General features: G+C 34.8%; 4 protein-coding genes across 7 annotated transcripts; 3 read left to right on the forward strand and 1 right to left on the reverse strand.

The window, feature by feature from the left end:
- The first annotated feature begins 1,509 nt into the window (after positions 1 to 1,509).
- On the forward strand, positions 1,510 to 10,369 carry LOC129785946 (mitogen-activated protein kinase kinase kinase 15). 4 transcript variants are annotated; one of them, XM_055820624.1, is made up of 12 exons: positions 1,510 to 2,072; positions 3,423 to 3,631; positions 3,698 to 3,892; positions 4,027 to 5,439; positions 5,504 to 6,306; positions 6,531 to 6,677; positions 6,959 to 7,054; positions 7,491 to 7,587; positions 7,652 to 7,846; positions 7,923 to 8,075; positions 8,144 to 8,928; positions 9,514 to 10,369. In XM_055820624.1, the coding sequence occupies exons 1-12, from the start codon at positions 2,027 to 2,029 to the stop codon at positions 9,764 to 9,766; spliced, it is 4,392 nt and encodes a 1,463-aa protein (XP_055676599.1). In that variant the 5' UTR covers positions 1,510 to 2,026; the 3' UTR covers positions 9,767 to 10,369. The 4 variants fall into 4 exon arrangements, with proteins under 4 accessions (XP_055676599.1, XP_055676600.1, XP_055676601.1 ...); XM_055820625.1 differs by having other exon boundaries at positions 7,494 to 7,587; XM_055820626.1 differs by lacking the exon at positions 6,959 to 7,054.
- LOC129786163 (muscle-specific protein 20-like) lies at positions 10,092 to 23,829 on the reverse strand. The gene is made up of 4 exons (XM_055821012.1): positions 23,390 to 23,829; positions 13,917 to 14,128; positions 11,236 to 11,356; positions 10,092 to 10,732 (listed from the first exon to the last, which is right to left on the reverse strand). Exons 1-4 carry the CDS (start codon positions 23,411 to 23,413, stop codon positions 10,541 to 10,543), a joined length of 549 nt encoding a protein of 182 aa, XP_055676987.1. The 5' UTR covers positions 23,414 to 23,829; the 3' UTR covers positions 10,092 to 10,540.
- Positions 16,501 to 18,344, forward strand: LOC129786168 (myophilin). The gene is made up of 4 exons (XM_055821016.1): positions 16,501 to 16,786; positions 17,531 to 17,727; positions 17,792 to 17,912; positions 17,974 to 18,344. Exons 1-4 carry the CDS (start codon positions 16,781 to 16,783, stop codon positions 18,154 to 18,156), a joined length of 507 nt encoding a protein of 168 aa, XP_055676991.1. The 5' UTR covers positions 16,501 to 16,780; the 3' UTR covers positions 18,157 to 18,344.
- LOC129786147 (protein takeout-like) lies at positions 20,616 to 22,947 on the forward strand. Its single transcript, XM_055820994.1, has 4 exons — positions 20,616 to 20,873; positions 20,952 to 21,201; positions 21,296 to 21,579; positions 22,614 to 22,947. Exons 1-4 carry the CDS (start codon positions 20,801 to 20,803, stop codon positions 22,799 to 22,801), a joined length of 795 nt encoding a protein of 264 aa, XP_055676969.1. The 5' UTR covers positions 20,616 to 20,800; the 3' UTR covers positions 22,802 to 22,947.
- Positions 23,830 to 24,393: the final 564 nt, after the last annotated feature.

A 24,393-nucleotide genomic window follows, 5' to 3' on the forward strand; every position in this document is an offset into this window, starting at 1 on the left:
AAGGGAAAATAAAATAACAAGGGTCAATTACAAATCACTTTTGTATAGCAATTTTTCAGCTTTTCAGTGCCTCATCAAAAATGTAAAGGAGCAATAACATGTAATACAACACCCACATAAGAATATTTCTTAAACTTTCTGCAACCATTTGTCCCACAAAACACCATTTGCAATTTAATTTGCCTCATTAGTCGTGCTTGTTATGCGATGAAAAGTGCGTGTTTCAAATTAATTTTGCCGCAAGAAAATGCAAAGAAAGAATGGAAAAAGCTGCAAGAGAACAATCAACAAGCCGAAAATACAGCATGAATACAGAAGAGATTATATAACATCAAATTGATAATAATTACAGGGGGAAGAAAATGTTACAAGTATACACACCACACTTTAATATGGGACCACTTTGGATTTATTTTTAATTTGAGCGAAATTAAATACAAAGTAAATTCCCTACTTCCTCTCTGTCACGAGAAAAGTGCGAAGGAAGTTGGAAAAAAAAGAGAGAAATACCGCTGGAGGGGAAAAGCTTTCCCAATGATTTTTCACTCCAATATTCGTCTCTTGCCGTCTGATAACTACGCACCGAGTCGTTTTCTGCCAGACATAATCGTAATTTTCGCTGGATTAAATTAAAATAAGAAACTCCTCTTCTTGGATGATGACTGTGATATTTTTTTTTGTCTGGACACTTTATGCCTCCGTCTACACATTTGGTTCTCTTTCCATGGGAATATATTTTTCATAAACATTTTAAATCTTAAAGTTTTGCCGTACAATTTGCTAATCATTTCATAATTTATCGTTTAAAATTTTTTTAAAACTGTTGTAAAACGGTGTGGGCTCTGAGAAGATTTTTTTGCTAAGGTTATATTGCTGCACAATGATGTTGTGACATATATATATTTTTTTCCACAGGTCATAAAAATGCACGTTAATTCATTCACTAGTTAACCCAGAGCCCCGAACAGATGTGATTAAATTTCATTGTAAACATTTATTCATGTTTGCAGGATTTTATTTTGGGAGTTAGCCTCCATATAATTACTTAATTATTGGCAATAGGCAGGTACATAGATTCTGAAATTTAAATTAAAGCAATAGGTTTTCTACGTAATTTAAATTTGTTTTTCTTTATCTCTGGGGGATAAACAAGGGGACCAAGTATTCTGTGTAGATTGAAAATGGAATTTTTAACATTCATAACACATTTAGGTAGTATTTTTAGAAAACTTCTTTTCAAGCCGCCATCTTGGACATTGTACCGCCATATTGAATAGCGAATAGTGAATCCACCATATTGAATTTTTGAATTTTTTATAATTTCTTTTACGAATTTGTAAAATGAATTTTTCTTGTTGAAAAATTATAGAAATTTTAATAAATAAAAAATAAATTTTATATTTTTTTTTATAACGGACATATGTAGAAAAAACCATTTGAAAATTCAAATTGTCCGTTAGACAGTGAAACTGCTTTGAAGCAAAGCGCGGGAAATGACAGCTATCAAGAGAAGAAAATATTTTTCTACTAACTATAGTACATCGCACTCCAATATTTTCTCGTTTTTTACCCATATATCCAATACTATTTTAGTTAATTCCTGTTTAAAGTTTTAGTTCAACACCCAGAGTTGCAATTTGAAATGTTTTTAGTGAGAATTAGGGGTGTTTTGTGTGTAAAAATTGCATAAATATTTTCAAGAACTTTGCAAGATGAAAAAGTACGATTGAACGTAACACGTGCGTCAAAATTCCATCCGAGGTTGTGGCGCGCAAATTGAATTGGTTAACTCGTTTGGTTGAATTTTCCGCTGGCCCGAGGTTTTGTTTACTTTTTTTTCCGCGCACACAGAGTCATCAAATTTACACGGTTCCATATCAATTAGCGCCAATTTATCTGCCTTTTGTACTCCATGCCGTGAGTGCAATTAAGATTTTCCATGAGTGCCACTATGCGAGATTAATCGAATTCACCAAGTTTCCCAGCAACTTTGTGATATATATTTTCTAATTAAATTCCCCCGAGAATGCCATCACCGTCAACCACAGCATCACCTATGGAGGATTTCCCTGGTAAATTTAATTTTGCTGCTAAATAAGTGAAGGACTTTCGTAATGAGATTCTAACTAAGCACAAAACCGTGTGCTATTTAATCTGTATTTACCATGTAATAAATCAACAAGAGCTCTTGAGCTTGTCTGGGATTTATTGTTGAGTGAAAATATTTGAAGAATTCCGAAAGACAAATATTTGTTCGCGATACTCATCAGAGTGATTAGATAAATGCATATCAATTTCAAAAACATTTTTTTTCTTTTCATTTTTTTGGATAAGAAATCAAAAGGCTTCCCTTAAATTTTGCAAACAATCAGCACACCTTTATGTGGATTAAATAGCAGTTCCTTTTATTTATAATTTTAACGAAAATAATTCAAATCTAAAAAGGATTCTAACTATGTGACATTAAAGGGTTAATTAAATTAAATTCAATTAATTAAATAAATACGTAGGAGTGCATTAGGAGTGATATTTTTTCTGCTTTTTTGAATTGATAAGGAAAATGTTTTTTTTAAGAATTATAATATCTATAAAGGTTAATTAAGCTTGATTAAAATGAATAAACTGCTTTTCCTTAAAGAAGTGATCCCTATTGGTAAGGGAGAGCGGGGCTAATAAAGTCACTTAAGGGTTTGGAAAAGGCTTAAAATATCATATTTCCTATCTAGATAGAACAAAATGATCTTAGAAAAAGTTGTAGGGCAAGAAGTATCCTAAAGAATTGGACTATACATTTCGTTTTATCTGTTTGGGAAATATGATATTTTGAGCTTTTTCTAAACCCTTAAGTGACTTTTTTAACCCCGCTCTCCCCTACTGATTTTTTTTCCATATTCCTCTAATGTATTTTATAGAGATATTTTTAGCGTATATTATATGAAAAAAGTTTATTTTTTAAATTTTTAAAATATCACACCTCAGAGTCCTTCATTTTACTACAAATCTAATTAATTGTCAAATATTGATTTTTGTCTAAAATTAAGCTTGATTTGTGTAAATAGGATTAATTGATATTTCAATAATATTTATTTTAGTTTAATTCAAACTGATTTGTCGAGACGATATTAAACATTTACTTTGTGCCCATTGTTTATCCACCCATAACAAATTAATGCATGCATAAATAGTGGACACCCACATAAAACGGAAAAATAATGTCAATTTACTATTAGTGAATGAAGCATAATATTTATCCGTAATATACTGTACTGTTTCGAAGCTTTCAAGAGAGTATATAATTGAAAGAATTGAAAGTATATTTTCTATGCTCAACTTCCTTGTATTACACGGAGTCATTGTGCGAGAGAAATTGGCAAAAGAAGTGGACAGGAAATTGATGGTATCATCTCACTCTTTTCCTGCAGAATACCACAGCGTCCGGCAAACGGACAGTATGTCCAATTTAAGTGATATGTCCGGCAACACGACAACTCAGCAGGGCAATCGCCCACGAATGGACGTTGCGTGTGTTATCGACACACATCAAACTGAGAGTCTGCAGCATCGGAAGTGTGCTCTGGAAGAAATTAAACAAGCTTGCTCCCTTGTGAATGCAAATCTGCAATACATTCAGGTTTGACCTCATAAAATTTCTTTGCAAAAGGAAATCACAACGAGATGATAATTATGTTTTTTGTAGTTTGAGAAGCTTGATTTTGGCGAGACTAATATTCTGGATACCTTCTACAATGCCGATGTTGCTGTAGTTGATTTGAGTATTCAAATACAGCAGAGTGCCCTATCTTATCATTTAGGCGTACGTGAAAGTTTCGGGATGAAGGAGAATATTCTAATGTACAATGACACACATGCAGAGTCAACGCTTCGTTTGAAGGTAAAATTTAATTTAAAAATATTACTTACTAAGAAACTTAACTATCAAATTAATTCAGTTAGTGAGGAAAGTCAAATATATAACAGTAGGTAAAAATATAACTATGTTTCACACCTTGTTATCCCATTAAATAGATTTCCTGTGGGACATACACGTTCTTGTCGTACAAATTGCTCGAAGGTGAGGGAAATAATTCACCTGTATCGTGCATTGTGACAAATCCAACAAGCGGAAAATTCAGTGAAGACCCCCAAGATCCGAAACAATCTCTTGTGCAGAGATTAAAGAAGCTCCTGCAGGATGTGGAGATTCAGTCAAAGGCACACATGAGAGAGAAATTTCTAACGGACTTGAGGGTGGCACGTGAACAATACGGTGGGGAGGAGTTGGCGAAAATTTTGCACAACATGCGAAAGCGCTTGGACGACCCCAATGTTGTCTCGGGTGAAGTTGTGCACAGCTATATGTGCTCACTGAGGGATGTACAGGACTACGATGCAATGGTACAATTGGTGAATGACTTGAAAACTGTCCCCAATAAGCAAAAGTACATAACTACGGGCAATATGAGTTGTCTATATGCTTTTGCATTGAACCGTCGCAACCAAGAGGGGGACCGTGAGAAAGCACTCAAGACGTGCATTAAGGCGTTGGATAAGAAAGAGAACCATTTCCCAGACATGCTGTGCCTCTGTGGGCGTATTTACAAGGATAAGTTTGTGGAATCCAACCACACAGATATGGATAGTCTGAGGAATGCTATTAAATGGTATAGACGAAGTTTCGAGGTGCAACCAAATGAATATGCGGGAATTAATTTGGCAACCCTCCTCGTGATCGATGGCAAAGATTTCTCAAACACGGAAGAACTTCAGCACATCGGGGTTGTTCTCAACAATTTAATTGGCAAGAAGGGAAGTTTGCCATCGCTCTCGGAGTATTGGGATGTGGCGACATTCTTCGAGATATCAGTATTGGCGGAAGACTATGGCAAAGCAATTCAAGCGGCAGAATGTATGTTCAAACTCAAGCCACCCAACTGGTACTTAAAATCCACAATTGGCAATATTGCCCTCATCGATCGCTTCCGCAAAAAGTCCGAGGATGCCGAGTCGAGTCTTGAGCAGCAAATTTTTCAATTTTGGATGGAATTCTTCATTGAAGCCACGAATATGGAGCCAAATGAAAATATACGCTTCCCCATTCTCATCCTTGAGCCACAGAAAATTTACATGCCCAGCTATATGATTGTCAATATGGGTGCTGAAGAGAAATCCCTGCAAATTATTAATATATGTTTGGCACATTCAAAAGGCACATGCAAGAAAGTACATGACTTTCTATTTACTGCCAATCAAATTAAATCAGTCAGCTTGTACAAAAGAGATGAACGCTGTGCATATTTATACGTACATCACAATTCTGATGACTTCCAAATTTACTTCCCATCTGTGCCATGTCGTCAGAGATTCTACAATATGGTATTGGAGATGACAGCTGACCAAGAGGTGTTTGTAGATCTATCCTTGGATACAGATCAAATAAAAGTAAGTTTGGCAATTAAATTAAATCCTTTTTTTTTAAACTTAATTTCTTTCTATTCCTTTGCAGTACGAATACGACTTGGATGATCAAAATAAAAGGATTCAATTGGGAAGAGGCACGTACGGGGTTGTTTATGCAGCCCGTGACCTTAATACTCAAGTTCGTATTGCCATAAAGGAAGTTCCTGAAAAATTCTCACACGATGTCCAGCCATTGCATGAGGAGATCAAACTCCACAGTCAGTTGCGACATAGAAATATAGTTCAGTATTTGGGTTCAGTGTCTGAAGATAATTTCTTCAAGATATTCATGGAGCAAGTCCCAGGAGGTTCCCTTTCTGCCCTACTCCGCTCCAAATGGGGCCCACTGAAGGACAATGAATCCACAATTGCATTTTACTCAAAACAAATACTTGAAGGACTCAAATACCTCCACGACCAGAAGATTGTGCATCGTGATATCAAAGGGGACAACGTTTTAGTGAACACGTACAGTGGTGTCGTTAAAATATCGGATTTTGGAACATCTAAGCGTTTGGCGGGTATTAATCCCGTAACGGAAACCTTCACAGGAACACTGCAGTATATGGCACCGGAAGTGATTGATCAAGGTGTTCGAGGATATGGACCGGCTGCTGATGTTTGGTCCTTTGGATGTACAACGGTAGAAATGGCCACCGGGAAGCCGCCATTCATTGAACTTGGTTCTGCTCAGGCAGCTATGTTTAAAGTTGGCTTCTACAAGAAGCATCCGGAAATACCTGAAGAATTGTCAACAATGGCGAAGAAGTTCATTTTGAGGTGCTTTGAAGTTGATGTTCAAAAACGTGCAACGGCAGCTCAGCTTCTGGAAGATCCTTTTCTATCTGAGTAAGTTTTTTTCTTATTTTTTATGCTTTATTATGCTTTAATCAAATGTTGCAATCTAAGTCTTTAAAATTTAGTCCTTTTAAAAAGCTAGCAATCTCCTTTAGAAAATAGCGAAAAAATCTCATTTCTAATTAATAATCCGGAAAAGTTTTACTACCTTTTAGTTATTCTTTTTAAATTAATAGGCTTTAAACTAAAAAGGAAATATATCTATAAAATTACAGTAAACACCGTAAATCTGTGCGTGCTCCCGCACCGGCTGTTGCAGAGTTCTCCAGAAGTGTTTCAGTTCCAGCTGAACGCCTCATTTCAAAGAATGTCTCACCACAGAGTAGTCAGTCTTGCGCTACGCCAACAACACCTGAATTGGAGTAAGTATATAGCCCCATATTGCAATGAATCAAATTAGCTTTCATGTCAGATGTATTACCATTTTCTATGCGGGATGCAATATTGATAATTGAGAGACTGTTTCTTCCGTGTGTGGGATGTTGTGCTTCTAAATTAACACCCAAACTCATTCTGATCATTTTATATACCTACCTATATTGAGTTACACCATTATGAATGCAGCAACATTAAAATTCCCCTCACAAGGCCGTTTCTATCTCTTCTGTTATACTGTATAAATGGTGTATATTTGTATATGCAGTAGCTGTTTGTCATCGACAAAAACATCACCGTCGAAGACTCCACTTCACAATCACTTGGCTCCTATTCAAATATCATTGACGACAACCAGTTTAAGGTAACATAACACTGAAAAACCACCATTGAAGATATAATTTTGTACAGAGAAAAACAATTCGGCATTTTAGAGACAATCTTATCATTTTTTTACTACTAACAACTAGCGGGGGCTTACTTCCAAAAACTCTTTAAAAAATCTTTTGTATACAAGATGTTGAGAAAATTCTTCAAGGATTTTTCTGTGAAAGAATCCTTTTAATGAATCTTAGATATTTCCTAAAGGTTTTTAAATATTTATCAGTTGATGAAAAAAAGTAAGCTCTCGATAGTCTATTTAAAATTCTATATACTTTGCCTCAATTAAATAAAAAACTCTATATGTTTACTTAATGTTCACATCGTCTAATGTGCGGCAATTAAAATTAATTTATCTTACAATAAAAACAACAACGCATTTAATTAATTTTTATTATTTCTCCATTACTTCCTTTCAGTAGCATATCCAGTCCCACAATTGAACTCGAATCTGAATCTGATTCCAGTTCATTCAGTTCAAATAGAAGATGTTCCGGTGGGCTACTCTCACCAGAGGTAAAGTCTACCTTTTTTCATTCAAGATAATAGTAAAAATTATTAACTTATCACCTTACTTTAGGTTGAGCTCTCAGGATCGAGTACGAAGAGTGTTTCGGGTGAAACAAGTGAATGTGACGGTTTTTACATGCTGAAAAAGGACTCCCAACGAAGGACAACTCTGTCAAAAGTACTGAGCAATGATGAGGAAAAAATATGTGATGTCTGGATGGATAAGCTTGTCAGTGAGCATAAAGTTCAAATTGTTATCAATAAAGTGAGTGCAATTTATATTTATTTTGCATTTCTGCCTTTTCACATTCAACAAAATGAATAATTTCGTTATGTTTCAGTCACACCTGGAGCTTATAATTAGAGCCCTGAGATCCTATATAATTGAGCAAAATAGAGATTTTCTGGAAAATGCAATAGGGCAGCTGAAGAAAAATTTAGATTTCGATTCAACAGCCATTGATCATCTTCATCTAGCTCTTTATTCCTTCCAAGTAAGTTTAACGATGATTTTGTCTTTACATTACTTTCGTTTAACGGAAAAAATTTACAAATTTTCTAGGATGCTGTAATAACAGTACTGAGGTCACACAGCATCAAGCCTCATTGGATGTTTGCTTTGGACAATCTCGTGAAGAGTGCTGTTCAAGCTGGTATTACGGTGCTCTCTCCCGAATTAGGTGCTAATCTCGCGGGTCAAATTGACGCCGGTGATGATGATGATGGTGAAGATATGTCCACATCGGGTGCCAGCACCGTGAATTCAACAAAAATTAAACCCTCCAAGATATCAGTTGATAAGAAATTCATCACTGATGAGTACAATCAGCTAAAGGTGGAAAACATGCGACTTATGCATGAGCTAATTGAATCTCAGAAAACGTATCAGGCATTCTTGAAGGGTGCCATTGAGGAGCACCATGTAAATTTGGAAGTTATGAAGAACTTCCTCGGGCAGCTGAGCAGTACAACAAATCTCTTTGAGCGCAGTACATCGCAGGGGTATTCGAGTGACTTGAGTGAGAATGGTCGACAAATTCGCGTTACGGCAGACGATAGTTCACCAACGACAAATGATACAGAGTGCAAAAGACTCTCTCTTGGCAGGAGTTGTCTTCACAATAAGAATGACTACAGTCGCTCCATAAGTATGATGTCCAATCGTCGAATTAACTTTGCAAATACACTACCTGATGCCACCACAAAAATGGATAGTAGACTCAATGAGTGGCTCATTAAGTGCAACATCGATGCTTACACGAGAAATATCATACACGGAGAAGAATTCTCTTACGAGGACTTCCTGTATGGACTCCAAAAGGATGATCTTCGACGACTTGGCTTAAAGTGAGTTGCAAGTTTTTAATTTATTTAAATTTAATTATATCAAATAATTTACGCGTAATATGTGTTAATTAAACGCACTTTACACACCACTAAAAGTACTTAAATGTCACATAACCACTAATTAAAAGCATAATATCAGCTGCATTTCCTGTCACCAGTTAATTGCTATAATTTACAATATTTTGCACTAAAATTAACGTAAAATCATATAAAAATTTTTGTTTTTGTGCAGCATTAAAAATTATTTATCTCTTCTCAAATTCCGCCCTCTTTCATGCCTCATAAAATAATTCCAATACGCAAAAAATATAAAAACATAACATAATAATTCAGAATAATAAAATCTAGTTTTGCGCAATAAGGTGAATTATGTAAATGGAAAATTGCAACATGAACTAGCTTTCCTATTGCATTAAAATGAATTTCATTATGTGTCCACGGAAGTGTACAAAACCTAGGGGCAAACAGCTGAATATGATTTTATGTAACGCGTTATGTATATTCGAAAAAATATTAATTTCATTTTTTTTATAAGAAGCAATCTATTGATACTTCCCCAAACTTTTCACTTTGTTTGTCATTTAGAATTGGCATAGAAGTAAAACTTTGGAATGCACTGAAAAATCATAGAGCAATACACGGAAACATCACAGAAGAGGCTGAAAATGTAAATTGTGCTGAAAACTCAAATTCAAGCAGAGAAGTACTCATGGATAGCCTGCGGGTCACAAAATCCAGCTCCAACTCCAACTGCAACAGTTTCGACTCCAACAGCACATCATCGGAAAATGTGGATTACGATTCGTGCAATGGCTTTGACGACAAGAGCGACATGTAAAGCTTCCGATACTTTTGCAAAAAATCCCCCAATTTTTTTTTACATTTTCTCATCCACTAACTTGCCACTATCTTCCCACAGACGCTCCTAACCCAGTGCCATTTATATATAATAAAATTATATATTTTTTTGTGTAAATCTATACTCAAAGGTATAACAAAATACTTTATTATTATACAACTACAAAAAGTTTATTATAATTTTTTCTGCTCTTTTTTTTTTCAAAATGATAAAATAGCACAAAAAATGTAACAAGATGTGATGATTAAATAGAAAGAAAATAATGATCGTGATGTGCCTTTGGTAGAATTTACAAAATTATATATTTTTGTAACTGTGAGAAATGAAAATGAAAAAAAAAACTGTAAAACAGTAAACATCACATATTAAAATGTAATTTTTAATGTTAAATTTTTACATGAACAAAATACTAAAAAAAATCAACGCAGTTCTTTAACTTGCGCAGATGCAAGAAACGAATTTTTTGTTTGTTAAAAACTTCTATCTGCGGAATAAGCATAAAATGTATACTAAAAAAAAATTGTAAAATTGTATAAAAGAATGTGTTACAATATAAAAAAAGAAAAAAACTATTGATTGAAAGACCTGAATTTAGAATTTATACGTATACATTTAATTAATGCTCAATTACACAGCTGAGAGGAGTATTAATCAATGGGTGATTTGTTAAAAAAAAATAGAATTACAATTAATACGGTGCTAATAAATTGCGCGATGTGGGCATTGTGCCACGTTGTATTGGTGCACCACACCTCATTTTCCCAGAAGAATCTTTCGGGTGGCGCCAAAGCTCTGCCCGGACTGTGTGGCTCCTCTATTCGTACCAGCCTGGAGACCAATAATATTCTCACCAGCACGCAGCTGCTCATCTGAGAATTCACGACGATTCTCCTCTGATGGTCGGGGGCCAAGGTAGGGTCCTTTCCACTCAGGATGTCTGTAAGTCTGTAATTTATTGCAATGAGAATTTTATTAAATTCAGCAATTGAGCTTTTAAGAAAAGGACTTTTTGAGCTCTCAAAGCTTTTTACTATTTTTTGACGAAGAAACGTTTAAAAACAAATTAAAAAATGAAATAGATCTAGGGATGGTTCTGATTGAAATCTTTTCTTTTCTAACAACTTAAAAGTTGTTGTCAGATCTGACAGTTTTTATTTTCAGATCATTTTTTTGTTGATCTATAAAAGGAAAACAAAGAAGTTGTTCTTCCAGGAAACAGTCAGAAATATCTTTAAACAGCCCTGGAAGAGTAATTTTACTTCAAAACCCCGATTAAAGAAAGAAATAATATGTCAAAATCTTATAAGATTTTTCCCAGAATACCAAAAATCTTGAAAAGAAAAGATTTATGTTAGAATCGTTAGAATCTACCCCTTAATTAAGTTATTTTCCTTTGATAATTTTTTTTGTTATCTTGGAAAAGTATAAAGTTTAAAAAAAAAACTTACAGCACGTCCTACGGCAAAGATAGTTTGAGTGACGAGGGCGATATTCTTGCGATCCCACAAATCCGTTGTCTGGAAAAGGTCAACATCGGCGACGCCATATTTGATGCAAGCTTGCTGGAATCTGCAAAAAAATATTAGAAAGATTCATTTTGTTATTTAAAAAAATATTACAACGTTTTTCTTATTTAAAAAGTTCTTAACCACTGAGCAATAAAAAAAATTGGTCCCATTTGGTATGCATCACGAGAGCCCCCAATTTCTCATCCATTGCATTACGATGAACACGAACGAAGGGAACCTAAGGCGTTTTCCCAATTTAAGTTAAGCTAAGTCACTCGATCCTTCAACAACATTTAGCCTCATGAATCATCGACAAAGAAGCAAAAGTTCAATTCAAACTTTATATAATAGGTGTAAAAAAATCATAAGTAATCCCCGGTGTTATGGAGGTAGAGCAGGTGGTGAGGCGAGAAACTTCACAGTTGAGTGGTAAAAATGCCGCGGGATGAAACTCCATCTCTATTCCGAATACTTGAGGCACAGAAACCCATGCTGCACGCATCGAATTGCTCTTGTGATGAGCAATTCTGTGCCACGAAATACCAGGCGCGCACATTTTCTTGCACCACCGAGTGTGACACACTCGCGACACTGCCTCTGAATTCATCGCTATGTGGCTCTTCCGCCACAACTTGAGCAAAGCATAACGCCTCCTCATGTATCAAAGTCTAGCTTAACTGAGTTAGGTTAGCCGAGGACCATTTAAGAGGGGCATTCAAGAGTATCACTGTGAGGAATTTTTTTCTTTTAACTTTACTCTATGCTGATAAGAATCGCGATTTCTCTGTATGCTCTGCTAAATGCAAATGCGCACGTAGATACAATCAAATATTTTATTAACTTGATATGCTTAAATTCACGAGAACAAAAAGTTAATAAATAACTTTGCAAAAGTTTCTACTGCAATAATGCGAAAGTGATCTAAATTTGCATAGCCATAGAGAAGTTTTAATATGCAAATAGAGCACCAAGTACACGATTTCTAAAGGAATTGATTCGTTAAATCAGGGACTTTTTGTGGAATTTTTAGGCTTTAGATGGGTATCTAATATTTGCTTAAAATTGATTAAAGAAAAAAAAGTTTTTATTCAATTTTAGGATGTAAAAAATCTCATTGCAGACCTCATGATTAAAATAATTTCCTGAAAACTGAAGCAAATTTTTATGAGATTTTGGGTAATTTTTGAGTAAAGTTTTGTAAGTTTTAAAAGTTTTTTAAATGTTTTTAATAATTTGCAATGAAATCTAAGATCAATTTTTTTGCAGAAAATCAACACATAATTCTTTGCATAAGCAATGTTGCGCTGCACGCAAAATAAATAAAAAAAAGTATTCTCTCACTTCTCGTTGAATCATAAAAATAATACTTTGGAATTATTTATTTTATATTAAACTAAAGATAATTATTTGTCTAATATTAAAAAAAAAATAACATCGAAATACTCCGAAAAAGCCAACCTAATTCCTAAAATTTCCATCGTCGTAATTATAAGAAAAACCCCTCTATATTAGAGTGTAATGCAAGAAATGCGTATAGAAGAGTCTTTGCATATTGATTTAAATTTTTAGGGGTGTAAATTCAAGCACGCTGCTTCTATTTCATATCGCGAATAGCGCAACCCTCACAGATATTCGCGAGGGAGAAAAATGATTCGGCTCGTGTCTTCTGTAAGCCTCGTAAACTTGTGGACAAGACCTCAAGGTCTTGAAATTGGCAAGCTTCTGCAGCTCATCTCTATTGATTCCTGTTGCCTCCACATGGGTAGCTATGCATACACAACTCGTCCGACATATGGACTCCCCACACGCGGCCAAGATATCCAATATGCGATTATTCCCGGAATGTGTGACATAGGGTCAGGTGAGATTGTGTACTACACATGCCCAGCCCAGCCACTCTGTGTAGTATCAGTGCTGTCCGTGACATCAATCTGACAGGCGGAGCAGCTGAACAACGACCAGGCGCGGAGAAATGTCTTTGTGAGGCAAGACACACCAGGGCAATGAACGCCACTGCCAGCACACGTACACTGCGGCAAATTCACTGCCAGCCCGGATGAGGTTCTTCTTGCGTGTTCTGCTAGCTGGCTACACCGTCCAATCTTTATGCTAAGAAATTTAAATTATCCGAGGACGACAAACAAAGGGAGCTAGTTTGCACAGGTTTGCGTCTAAATTAGTCAACAAGACGACAACGGGTGGCATTAGATGGAGGACCGAATGAGCTTCCTGCAGTGTAGAAAATTTATGGGACCCTCCATGACGTCTCACACAGGAGAAATAGTTCGCCCCCTTCTCGGAGATTTTTGCCACGGTTGGCGGTCCCCTGTATGAATTACAGGGGAAAAGCGCACAACAGCAAGGCGAGGAGAAAGAGATTCCGGCCATGCCTTGCGATGCCACGGACGAGATAGGCGGGGGAATAAAATAGACACTCTGTGTGGCAAGTGGCCGGCAATGGAGGAGCATCAGAGTGGTGTGTCGGGGCAATTGGAGCTCTCGCGTATGTACAGAAAATGGTGATCCAATGTGCTCCAACTGTAGCAGGCGCCCAGAAGCGGCCGCAACCACATTTGTGTAAAATATAATTAAAGAAATTTTCTCATGAGCTTCATACTCACTGACTGATATTGTCCATCATTTTGTAATCACCGCCGGACGTGTTAATTCGCGAGATGATCCCGGGGGACAATCTGTTCATCAATCGACACAGGATAACGCCGTCACGTAGGACATCCTCGTATAAGACACCCTGAGGGAAACGCTCACCCAGCACCGTCTCAATCCAATGTTGCGCCTCTGCCTCCTGGGAGGGCTCTCGCTTGCCAGCAACCTGCCGAGAGATGAGCACAAGAAAATTAGTTTGCTCTGGCACAAAATCTATAATGCAAAAATTGGGGATATGCCCCAAAATAAATCAATCTCCCTCTTTCCCCTTGCGAGGAATTAATCACATTTATTGGACCATGCTCACCAACTCCAAGAATAAAAAATTTTTGGCAGTCTCATCAACGCATTCAATCAAAATAAAACTTGCACACAATTTCTCAGCCTATTTTTACATCCTTCTTTTCTTTGCAAAATAATAAATCATTCTATTTCCGTCCGTATTAAAAGCTACCAAAAATGCAAAACAGGAGCAAACAAACAAAAAAGAAGCTCAACAGATTGGAGCCATTTCATTTGAAAGTCCCTCCCTTTAGGTGCATGGCAAAGAAAATGGAGTCAGTCCCAAATGTAGACACCAAGTACCAGGCTAGGAAAAAAGTCACGGAACTTTTGGAGCTTTGCAAAAGAGCTCCACCACCTCCATCGCATTCACTCCCGCCACACTCTCACTTGCATACCGATAAAAGCACCGAAAGTTCCATAACACCAGGCGTCTACATGTCGTAGCTCCAGCTTCTATCGACTCATGTTTCACTACGCGTCGTATCGACTCGACGCAAAATGACGACATTCATTCATAATTTCGTTTTAGCTTTTTTTTTCACAACACTATTTCCTCATTTACAAACACTTCAAAGAGAGACACCCTGACTGACACGCTCACGCACCCAAAATTTGTTTAGATACATAATATTTTCAAACAAATTAATCATTGACCATTTTGTATAGCGACTTTTTTTCACAGATTTTAATGGATCCACCCACATCTATCAACACGAAGAAAATTTATCAACAACATCACCATCTCTTTGGTTAGTTCTTGCAAAATATTTATTATAGAATCTCATGGGAAAGTCATAAACTATATATCTTTTTAAAATAGAGCAAACATAAAATGGAAAGGAATATAAAATGTATAAATTACAATAATGCCACCAAAAGCTTTTGATTAAAGAAATGAGTTGCCAAAAAGTTAATTGTTCTACATTTTTTTAAACCACTTAATAAGGGCTATGTAAAGCACGAAAATGTGTTTTGTTTTATGTTGTATTCTTATTTTCTATGTAGATTTTTTATTACCTATCATAACAAAATAATGCAATATTGTTTTCTAATAATAGGTATATATACATTTTAATGAATTCAAATAGAACTGTAAAAAATAAAATTTAAATCAAAAGCAAGTCACTGAACATTATTAGCTATATACCTACCTATCTAATTGAACGTATAACTGTTGTTTACGTAGTGGGTTGTGGTGAGAAAATTTCGAGAGGTAATATAATTTTTTTAACACAAAAAATAAAACAATAAATGGAAGTGAGTATATAATCCCAAAAATCCCAAATTAAGAAGATTCTCCATCAGATAAAAATCACAGCTAAAAGTGTTGTTTTCTCACTTTTTTTTCTTATTAACTTGTTAACCAAAATTCGGTTGAATCTAAATTTTTGATCAATTTCATAAAAATCTTCAGGAGTCATGGTTAATCCTAACAAACCTTAACTGATTTTTTTAATTAGGTGATATAGTTGAATTATAAAAAGAACATTGTATCTCAATTAATAAAATAAACAGAGAAATTTTAGAATTTATGATAAATCTAAAACTTTTATCAAAATAAGAATCCAAATTTTAGATAATCAGTAATTCAATAAATTCTATTTAGTTTTATTTGTCGTGAAAGAGAAAGTGTACAGATAAAATAAAATTAAAATTAAACGCCACTCATAAAATCATTGTTATACAATGTTGCTTCATCGTTGAAAATTCTGTGAAGGAAAATTATTCTGTTTATTTATCGATTTCTGGAAATGTTCCAAAAAGCAATACACTAATAAAAAAACTAAAGTAACATAATAATTTTAAAATAGAGGCCAAATTCATTGTCATTTTAAAATAAAAAAAGTTTCATTCTAAAAAAGTTGCTTTCCCTTAATTTCAAGATCAGGGTTTTAATAAAATTCATCAACTTTGTGCCATGACTGATCAAGTAATTTTCAAGTTTAATTGCACAATAAAACATATGTCTAATAAATAAAAAAAATGATATATACAAAGGCTAAAATTGGCACGCTAAATTATATTAAATTTTACAACAATTTGACGGGATACAAATTAGTTCATCGCGTGTCACAAAATACTAAATTAATATATTTTTGTATAAACAGGTGAAGTGCATTTAAAATAGATCGGTAAAATCTTAATCAATTTAATAAGTTATTAAATTAGGAGCAGACAAATTTGTAATGGGGCTATTTTCCGAATACTCCGTGACCACCCACGTATATTCTCGCACTCACGGAGTATCTGTTCGTGTCCCTCGGCGATGATGGTGATGAGAGGGAGTTAATCTCCTCCGCTAAGATTTAACCAACATTTATCCACTCGCGCCGAAATTCGCCGACAAGTCTTTCCGTCCGCTCCTGTATTTTTGGTTTAATTAACTTAAAATCGGTATTTTGAAACATTTCTTGTCAGTCGAAAGTTTGCGGCTTTTCGTGAAAGACGACATTCTCGCATCAATCCTCGCGCATATCGAGTGCTCAATTAATAATTTTGTAACTTTTCCAATTACGCAAATATATTATAAAAAATGGCGGTAAGTACCTTCATTTTATTTTAGCTCTACCCTAATCTCATTTTGCACAATGGTTTACATCCTTTCGCACCTGTGAACAGAAGAGTGCTAAAAATTCGAAACATTCCCAGATAATGTTCTACTTTTGTGAATGAGCTCATTGATATATATTTTTTAATTATTGCAAATTCCGTTTCGTTTCTTTTTAATGGTGCAAGAAAATGGGAAAAATGAGAAAAATGAATGAATTGTAACACTTTTGATATTGAATCCAAAATGTATATAGCAAAAAGAAAATTCAAAGAGGGTGGGGTACATGAAAAAAAAGCTTCAATCTGATATTATTGTTTCTGCTTTTTCTCAAGTACTACCAAAATGCAAATGGCACAAGCAGAAAATTCTCATTTAAATAGAATTGACCGTGGATGTTCTTGACGCCACATACGTCTGTAGTGTTTATGCTATTGGATCAGTGCTAAAATTTATATTCCAACAACCATAATCTCTCGGACAGCAGCACACATAGTATAAATATATATACACACAAGAGAAAATTTCTACACTGTTTCTGAACTAAATCATATCCGAAAATAACAGTGCTTAACTCCCCAATGTTTGACGTGGTTTTGGCTATGCTAAAAGATATCTCTGTGCGGGTGGTGGCTTCGAGGAAAAGTTCAAGAGATGAGGATTTAATGTCTGTCGTATCAACTATTTTAAGACGATGATCCCATCCTAAATAAACTTTTGTTTCCTCTCTTCCAGCCACGCAACAAGGAACAAGAAGCCGAAGTTCTTAACTGGATTGGGCAAGTTCTTGGTGAGAAGCTATCGGGTGACTACGAAAATGTCCTTCGGGATGGAATTGTGCTCTGCAAACTAATTAACAAAATTGTTCCTGGCTCTGTGAAGAAAATTCAAGAGCGTGGCACCAATTTCCAGCTCATGGAAAATATCCAAAGGTTATTTTTTTTTCTTAAATTTAATTTTAAGTGCTCAATTTTAATTTTTGAATTTTAATTATAGATTCCAGGCTGCCATTAAGAAGTATGGCGTACCTGAGGAAGAAATCTTCCAAACAGCTGATCTGTTTGAACGCAGAAATATTCCCCAAGTTACCCTATGTCTTTATGCTCTAGGAAGGATTGTAAGAATGCCCAAATACTGAATTCTGAATATTTTTTATATGCAAAATTTTCCAATTTCAGACTCAACTCCATCCAGAGTACACTGGACCAACACTTGGACCCAAAATGGCCGAAAAGAATGAACGTACATTCACCGAGGAGCAACTTCGTGCTCATGAGGGTGAACTGAATCTTCAGATGGGTTTCAACAAAGGTGCCTCCCAGTCTGGACATGGTGGCTTCGGCAATACCCGCCACATGTAGATTACGCAATTCTATTGTATTTCAAATGATATCTTTTCTCATGCACAATTTGTACGTTTTAATCAAGAAAAATTGAACTTAGGTAATTGTGCTTTTCTATTTTCCAACATTAATTCTTATTTCACAAACACACCAAAACGATAATAATAATTGAATGCACAATAAATTGCATTTGATGCTTGAATTGATTATGAAATTTTACTCATGCTACCTAGGGCTCGACAGGAAGTCTTGACCAATGCGTTCTAAAGGCTTGTGAAATATTTTTTATGCCAGCCCGCAATATGTGTTACATTCGATGTACTTGAAGACATTGCCAATTGAACTTGATGTATGAATTTCTTCCTCATCCCCACTTGAACTTTAAACATGTATGTTGCGTAGGACATTATGGTGCGTACGTATCGTTTTCCCCATCAAGCAATTTCATATTTTTTTAAGGATGGGGTGACCTCGATATTTCCTTCCGTCATCATACATAGAGCTTCTTCAGCTTGTTTGTAATACTTTTTAAATTGAAAATCAATTTATTGGCTTCTTCTTTCTTTCTTTTTCAGAATTATGATTTTGTAGGAGAAATATTCATTTTTTTTTTAAATTTAAATTAAGTTTTCAAGAAAATATTGAGGAATATAAAATAAAAGCTTAAACACTACTGAAAGGTAAAATTCGTCATATCAACAGAGAGACTTCATGAAACAGCATACCAGAAACTCGTAAATCCTACCTGGTTCTACCACACGATGTACGATGAATATTGAGCTCATTGCAAATTATGCAAAAAATTTTCTAATGGGATATGCCATGAATGCAGTTTATTTGGCAAAATCTCCGTGTGAATGCTGCCTATGTGCAATCTCTATGCAAACAGACAGAAAGTTGCGTAATGGACGGTACAAGAACGCACTGCAATTAAGTGCGTCAGCAAGCTATATCACTGTGAGACTAGTATTAGAATATGGAAGTAAAAAGGCTGTGTTGAATAACAGAAACTCGCATGCCTCGCGGCATTTTTGATGGATGGTTGGATGACTTCGTAAACACCAATAATATAATTTTATTATATCTCATAAAATAATGAGAAAAAAAATGATTAATTTCTACTTTGAATGTCTAACACGGGGGATCGAAGATGCAAATACTACTCACATGGGTGGTTTTTAGAAAAAAAAATACCGATTCAGATTCACCTTATACTTGTAGCTTAAGCGCAAATTGAGCATTTAAAATGTAAATTTGTGCATATCAATAATGTATAACCACATAGAATTATAGCCTAATGAAACATCTTCACCACTTATTAGTTAGTTTGAATATTTTGGTTGAATGAAGTGTGTAACATCTGTAATTTCTTTATTTTCATTTCGCTTTATAAATTTCTCAATTAATTCACTTTCATTTTATATTTTGTCACTTTATTTTATGAGAAAACTTCATGTCATTTGATATGAAAAGATGAGACATTATTCATGTAATAAGAAAAGAATTAAAGCGGAGACATGCAAAAAAAATGGAGATGATTGTAATAGCAATGAAACTAAAACAAGACAACTTATAATAAGGCGGCTTTTTTGTTAAACAATCAGTAAAATATCACAATGTGAGACAGCAAATTTTATACACCTGTCCTTGATTGCGTTGTAGATTTTGGGAAATGGCTCTTTTTATTTCCGATTAAAATTTTATTGCTTTATTAAATTCAATTTCAAAAAAACTAGTTTTCGATAATTCGATAATGATAATAAAAGTTAAAGAACTTTTTTTTTCTTAAGGTTACCACTTCAAGGTGACTGCTTCTCATGAGGGTATTGGCGACCAATTATGAATAAAAAAAAAATTTACAAGAATAAGCACCGTCTGTGTATGATTTTTTGCGGTGACGCTACATTTGACTAAATTACAAATAATTACAATTGATCCCAAATTAATGTAGATATATGTATATTCATACAACCATTCATACATAATTGGTAATTAATAGGTGTATGAATAGTTAACCCTCCATGTGACTTTTAAATGAATGTGTTGTGGTTTTTTTTTAATATGCGTTCACTTTTGTCTGGGGCTTTAGATTCATGCTAAAGTGGTTGTCCCCGATTTCCTCGATATTATTGAAATGAATATATGTATGTACGTACAGTCCAGTGGAACTGCACATTGCAAATCGATTGCATTTTCAAACATGTTGCACATTTTGCTATATATGTGAAAATGCAGCAAAATAGAAAAAAAAATCATAAGGTAGTATATCCATTTTTGCGATGTATTGGAGATTAGCACACACCGAAAAACTAGAAGTCACTACTCGACCACGATAGTTGAAGACCTGTTCGTGGTGTTGGGGATACACTATAATGTGGCTTATAAGTTGAAAAATTGAAAATGTTGTCTCGCTACCTACTATAGAAAATGTGCAGATGTGTATATAGAGGAGACATTATATAATGGATTCCTGGTGAACTTACTCGTCAGACGGTGGTAGGCATCGGTGTTGAGAAGACAAGAATCTTCGTTTGTTTTCAATTTGCGGAAATTGGGCAACAAGTGTCGAACGGTGTGACTAAAATTGTTCACTTAATGTGAAGCAAATTTTACAAATAAGTGTGTGAGAAGAAAATCCAAAAATAAGGATAACCCAGTGAAAATGCTTTGGAATGCAATTGTTACCATTCTTTGCCTTTTGGTTAGTTCCTCAAAAGGATATATCACAAAGAAACGTAAGTGATCATTTTATAAAATAAATTTAATTTAGGTGTGATGATAAAAAAAATTCTTTCGTAAAATAAATCCCTAAGCGGCCTTTCTAAAAACATGCCCGATAATGACTGTGTCGGAAGAGGAATTCACAAAGTGCTCAACCGAGGACATTCAGAGGCTCTTTCAACATTTATACACAGGAATAGAAGGTCTGGAAGATGTGGTTGTTGATCCACTAAAAATAAATCGGATCAAAGTATTACAAGGTGCCGGTCCTGTGAGTTTAAATGCGTCCTTGTCAAAAGTTACCGTGACGGGATTCAGACATACAAAAGTCACTGAAAGCAAGTAATAAATTATGAATTTTCTATTTGCAACACGTGCTCTCGTACCATTAACGTGGATTCATTGATGTGAAACTTTCTTAAATGTATTTATGCAGAGTCAGTCCCAAGGATTTCAGTTGGGACACAAGCTTCTTCCTCCCAAAAGTTCGAATCGAGGGTGTCTACAGTATGCAGGGAAGGATACTAATTATACCCCTCAATGGTAGAGGCAAGTGTTGGCTTGAGCCTGTAAATATGAATATTTACATGCATACCAAGACGAGATTAATCGAGAGAGATGGCTTTACATTCTACAATGTCACGGGGACAAGGGTTGAGTATGACATCAGTGGCCTCAGGCTGAGATTCGATAATCTTTTCGATGGAGTCAAAGCACTTGGTAAATAGACATTTTTATCATAACATTCAAACGCAATAATTCCTTACACATATGCTGGCTACATAGTCAATTTTTAAATTTAGACACACCAGAAGTTTCCAATAATTTTCTCTATCTATCTTAAAATATTCACGCACACAAAAAGTATATAAGCTCTTTTTTCTTCAACACAAATCTTCCAGCTAATTCAAATAAATTAAATAACCATTTTTCATTTACACCCTCTGATGAATGATATAATTTCTCTATAAGATCTGCTGCATTCCATGATATGCATACAAAAAAAAAGATTATAAATGCAATTCCAAATAGATCAGAAACATTTCAATGCAAAATTTTCTTCTCTTCTTCACTTCCATCACATTTTTTTTTCGTTATGCAGATGTAAGAGATTTCCCTTGTCACTCAGAGGCAAAAAAAAGAAAAGTAATTTAGTTGAAGAAAAATGCACTTCAACATGATAGAGTCACAAGTTGTTCCGAATACTCGACGGTCCGTAGATTTTTCTCATTAAATGCGGGAAACCATATGATCTACCATGCAACACTTGGCTTAGCAAGTGCTCGTGTTTTCTCCATGATCACTACTTCCAATGTATTTCATTTATTCTGTGCAGCTCAATTAAAATTCATGTTGGGCATGGCGAATTAACGCAGAAAATTAAAAATAATTATGATGTGTGTTCCCACTCAAATCACTTTGTAACTCCCGCAAAAGATGTACATATGCTGCGAATATATACATTGTATTTCTCCCAACATCTTCTTTACAGCTTCATCTGTAATGTCATTACATATAGCAATTAAAAATTATCTGATAATTTTTATTCTTTAATCTTTCATCTTTCTGTTTGTTTTTCCTGGTTTAACTCACAGGTTCAATTTATCAATGATTAATCTTTGTGATAAGGCTACTGAAGGATAATCTTATTATCTGGTAGTCTTAGTGAAAAATTCTAAACTTTTACTCTGAGAGACCCCTATTCTGATTATCATCGAATAATAATTCAAAAAGATTTTTTTTCTTAATTGCAGAGGATAGCACGAATGCCTATCTGAATGAGAATTGGCGTCCTGTTAACGAAGGTCTCAAACCAGTTATCGCAAAAACCGTCGAGGATATCCTTCTGAGGATGATGAAAAAGATTTTTGACAACATTCCCGCCAACTTCTTCGTGTCAGATATACCAAAACCCAGCGAACTGTACGGCAAGAGTAACTAAAGCGAGACATTCCAACTTATATATGCGTTAATAAAATGTGTAAATAAGGTGCAGAGTTATGTACATTCCAATGTAATGAGTTAAGAGCCTAGTCTAGACTATATGTGTGAGAAAATTTAATTAAAATTGAAAAAAAAAATTAAACTGTTTCCATTTCCTCAACTCCCTAATGATGATGTGCGGAAAATGATGTAGACACAGAGCCCATTCGAGATGTCTGAAAGTCAATATCTTACCCAAACCTTGAGTTGCCTTGAAGAGCATCACTAACTACAGAAGTGCGGTCATAAATATATGGTGTGTGTAGGTAATTAAACGGTGTTAAGTATTTTCGCAAATATTGTAAGAAATTTTATGAAAATTGGAACCTTGTCAAGAAATTTGGAGCTTTTCAAGCTATTTACGCTATTTACGTAAAACAACCGTGACTTTCTTAAAAAAAAATATCCTCTTTCAGCACAAAGAACAATCATTCAAAGAAAATTTGTTCATTTTTTCCCTTAATTTACACCATAACTTTATATACACTGAAAAATGCAAATGAAAATACGATGGAATACATGAAAAGGAATTGTTCTTTTAATTTACCTGCCACAATGGACGTCCAGGCATTTTACCAAATTTGTTTTACCTTCACAGAAAACTTTTAATACAAAACTGAATGAATTTTTGAGTTAAAAAAAATCGCGTAGCACTGCTTTGAATGAGATTTAATTCTGATATTTTTTAACAATTTAGTGTAAAAAGAAAACAACACGAATGTCACTAAACACTCTCGGATACCACGAAATCCAATGCGATGAGTTTTAGGAGAATCTCAAGAGAGAAAAAAATATGTTTAACTACACGAAAGAATTTCCCGATCTCGAGGATCTCTGAACCGTCTCGCAGATGATGCGATGTTTGTGGATGATGAAATTGAAATACCTGTTTTTGGGTCAATGCGAACTTTTATATAGGCGTCTGTCTAATCATGAACCTCCTCTCCACGTTAAGTCTTTTCAAGATGATTTTATAAGATCTATATCTGTATGGCTTGTTATACTTATACAAGTAAATGGAGAGTACACCCAGGGGGGTTATATATGTATGTAGTACGTACTGTACCTATATGAGAAAATGTGTATGGGTAATTGTGGATTTTTCTCTGCGGTTAAGAGAGATATTCTTTGTGTGTTTAAAAACTCCTTGCGAGCACACGATAGAGATTCATCTCATTTTCTTTTGCAATTTCACTCTTTTAATGGTGGTTGCGAGGAAAGAGACTATATAGCACTCAAAAAAGTAGAATGAATAGCAATAAAAAAGGTGAACATTTAGCAAATTAATGAACAATAGAAATGATATCGGATGCATGCCTTATGATCATATGATTGTGGAATAATTTAAACGAATCTTATTTGCTAATATAATAACTGCAGAGAAATAATTAATTATGCAAAATTGCTCTTGCATAAAAAATAGAAATTTTTCTCTGCACGATTGTGGAAAATAATCATTTTCTCGAGTCCATCTTACAATTTTTATACATTAAAAAAGGGTTCTCATACAGCGGTGCATTGAATTGAGATCAGAATTATGAATCACACTCT

Source organism: Lutzomyia longipalpis, chromosome 1, assembly GCF_024334085.1.
Source record: "Lutzomyia longipalpis isolate SR_M1_2022 chromosome 1, ASM2433408v1".
Classification (NCBI taxonomy): Eukaryota; Metazoa; Arthropoda; class Insecta; order Diptera; family Psychodidae; genus Lutzomyia; species Lutzomyia longipalpis.

Coding starts and splice junctions, on each gene's coding strand:
- LOC129786168 (XM_055821016.1), top strand. Junction 17,728..17,791: donor CTCATGGAAAATATCCAAAG/GTTATTTTTTTT, acceptor TTTTAATTATAG/ATTCCAGGCTGCCATTAAGA. Junction 17,913..17,973: donor TTTATGCTCTAGGAAGGATT/GTAAGAATGCCC, acceptor TTCCAATTTCAG/ACTCAACTCCATCCAGAGTA.
- LOC129786163 (XM_055821012.1), bottom strand. CDS start 23,413: ATGCCTGGACGTCCATTGTGGCAG. Junction 14,129..23,389: donor CTGGACGTCCATTGTGGCAG/GTAAATTAAAAG, acceptor ATCTCTCGGCAG/GTTGCTGGCAAGCGAGAGCC. Junction 10,733..11,235: donor TCTTTGCCGTAGGACGTGCT/GTAAGTTTTTTT, acceptor AATAAATTACAG/ACTTACAGACATCCTGAGTG.
- LOC129786147 (XM_055820994.1), top strand. CDS start 20,801: ATGCTTTGGAATGCAATTGTTACCATTCTTTGCCTTTTGGTTAGTTCC. Junction 20,874..20,951: donor AGGATATATCACAAAGAAAC/GTAAGTGATCAT, acceptor TAAATCCCTAAG/CGGCCTTTCTAAAAACATGC. Junction 21,580..22,613: donor CGATGGAGTCAAAGCACTTG/GTAAATAGACAT, acceptor TCTTAATTGCAG/AGGATAGCACGAATGCCTAT.
- LOC129785946 (XM_055820624.1), top strand. CDS start 2,027: ATGCCATCACCGTCAACCACAGCATCACCTATGGAGGATTTCCCTG. Junction 8,076..8,143: donor TAGCTCTTTATTCCTTCCAA/GTAAGTTTAACG, acceptor CAAATTTTCTAG/GATGCTGTAATAACAGTACT. Junction 8,929..9,513: donor CTTCGACGACTTGGCTTAAA/GTGAGTTGCAAG, acceptor TTTGTCATTTAG/AATTGGCATAGAAGTAAAAC.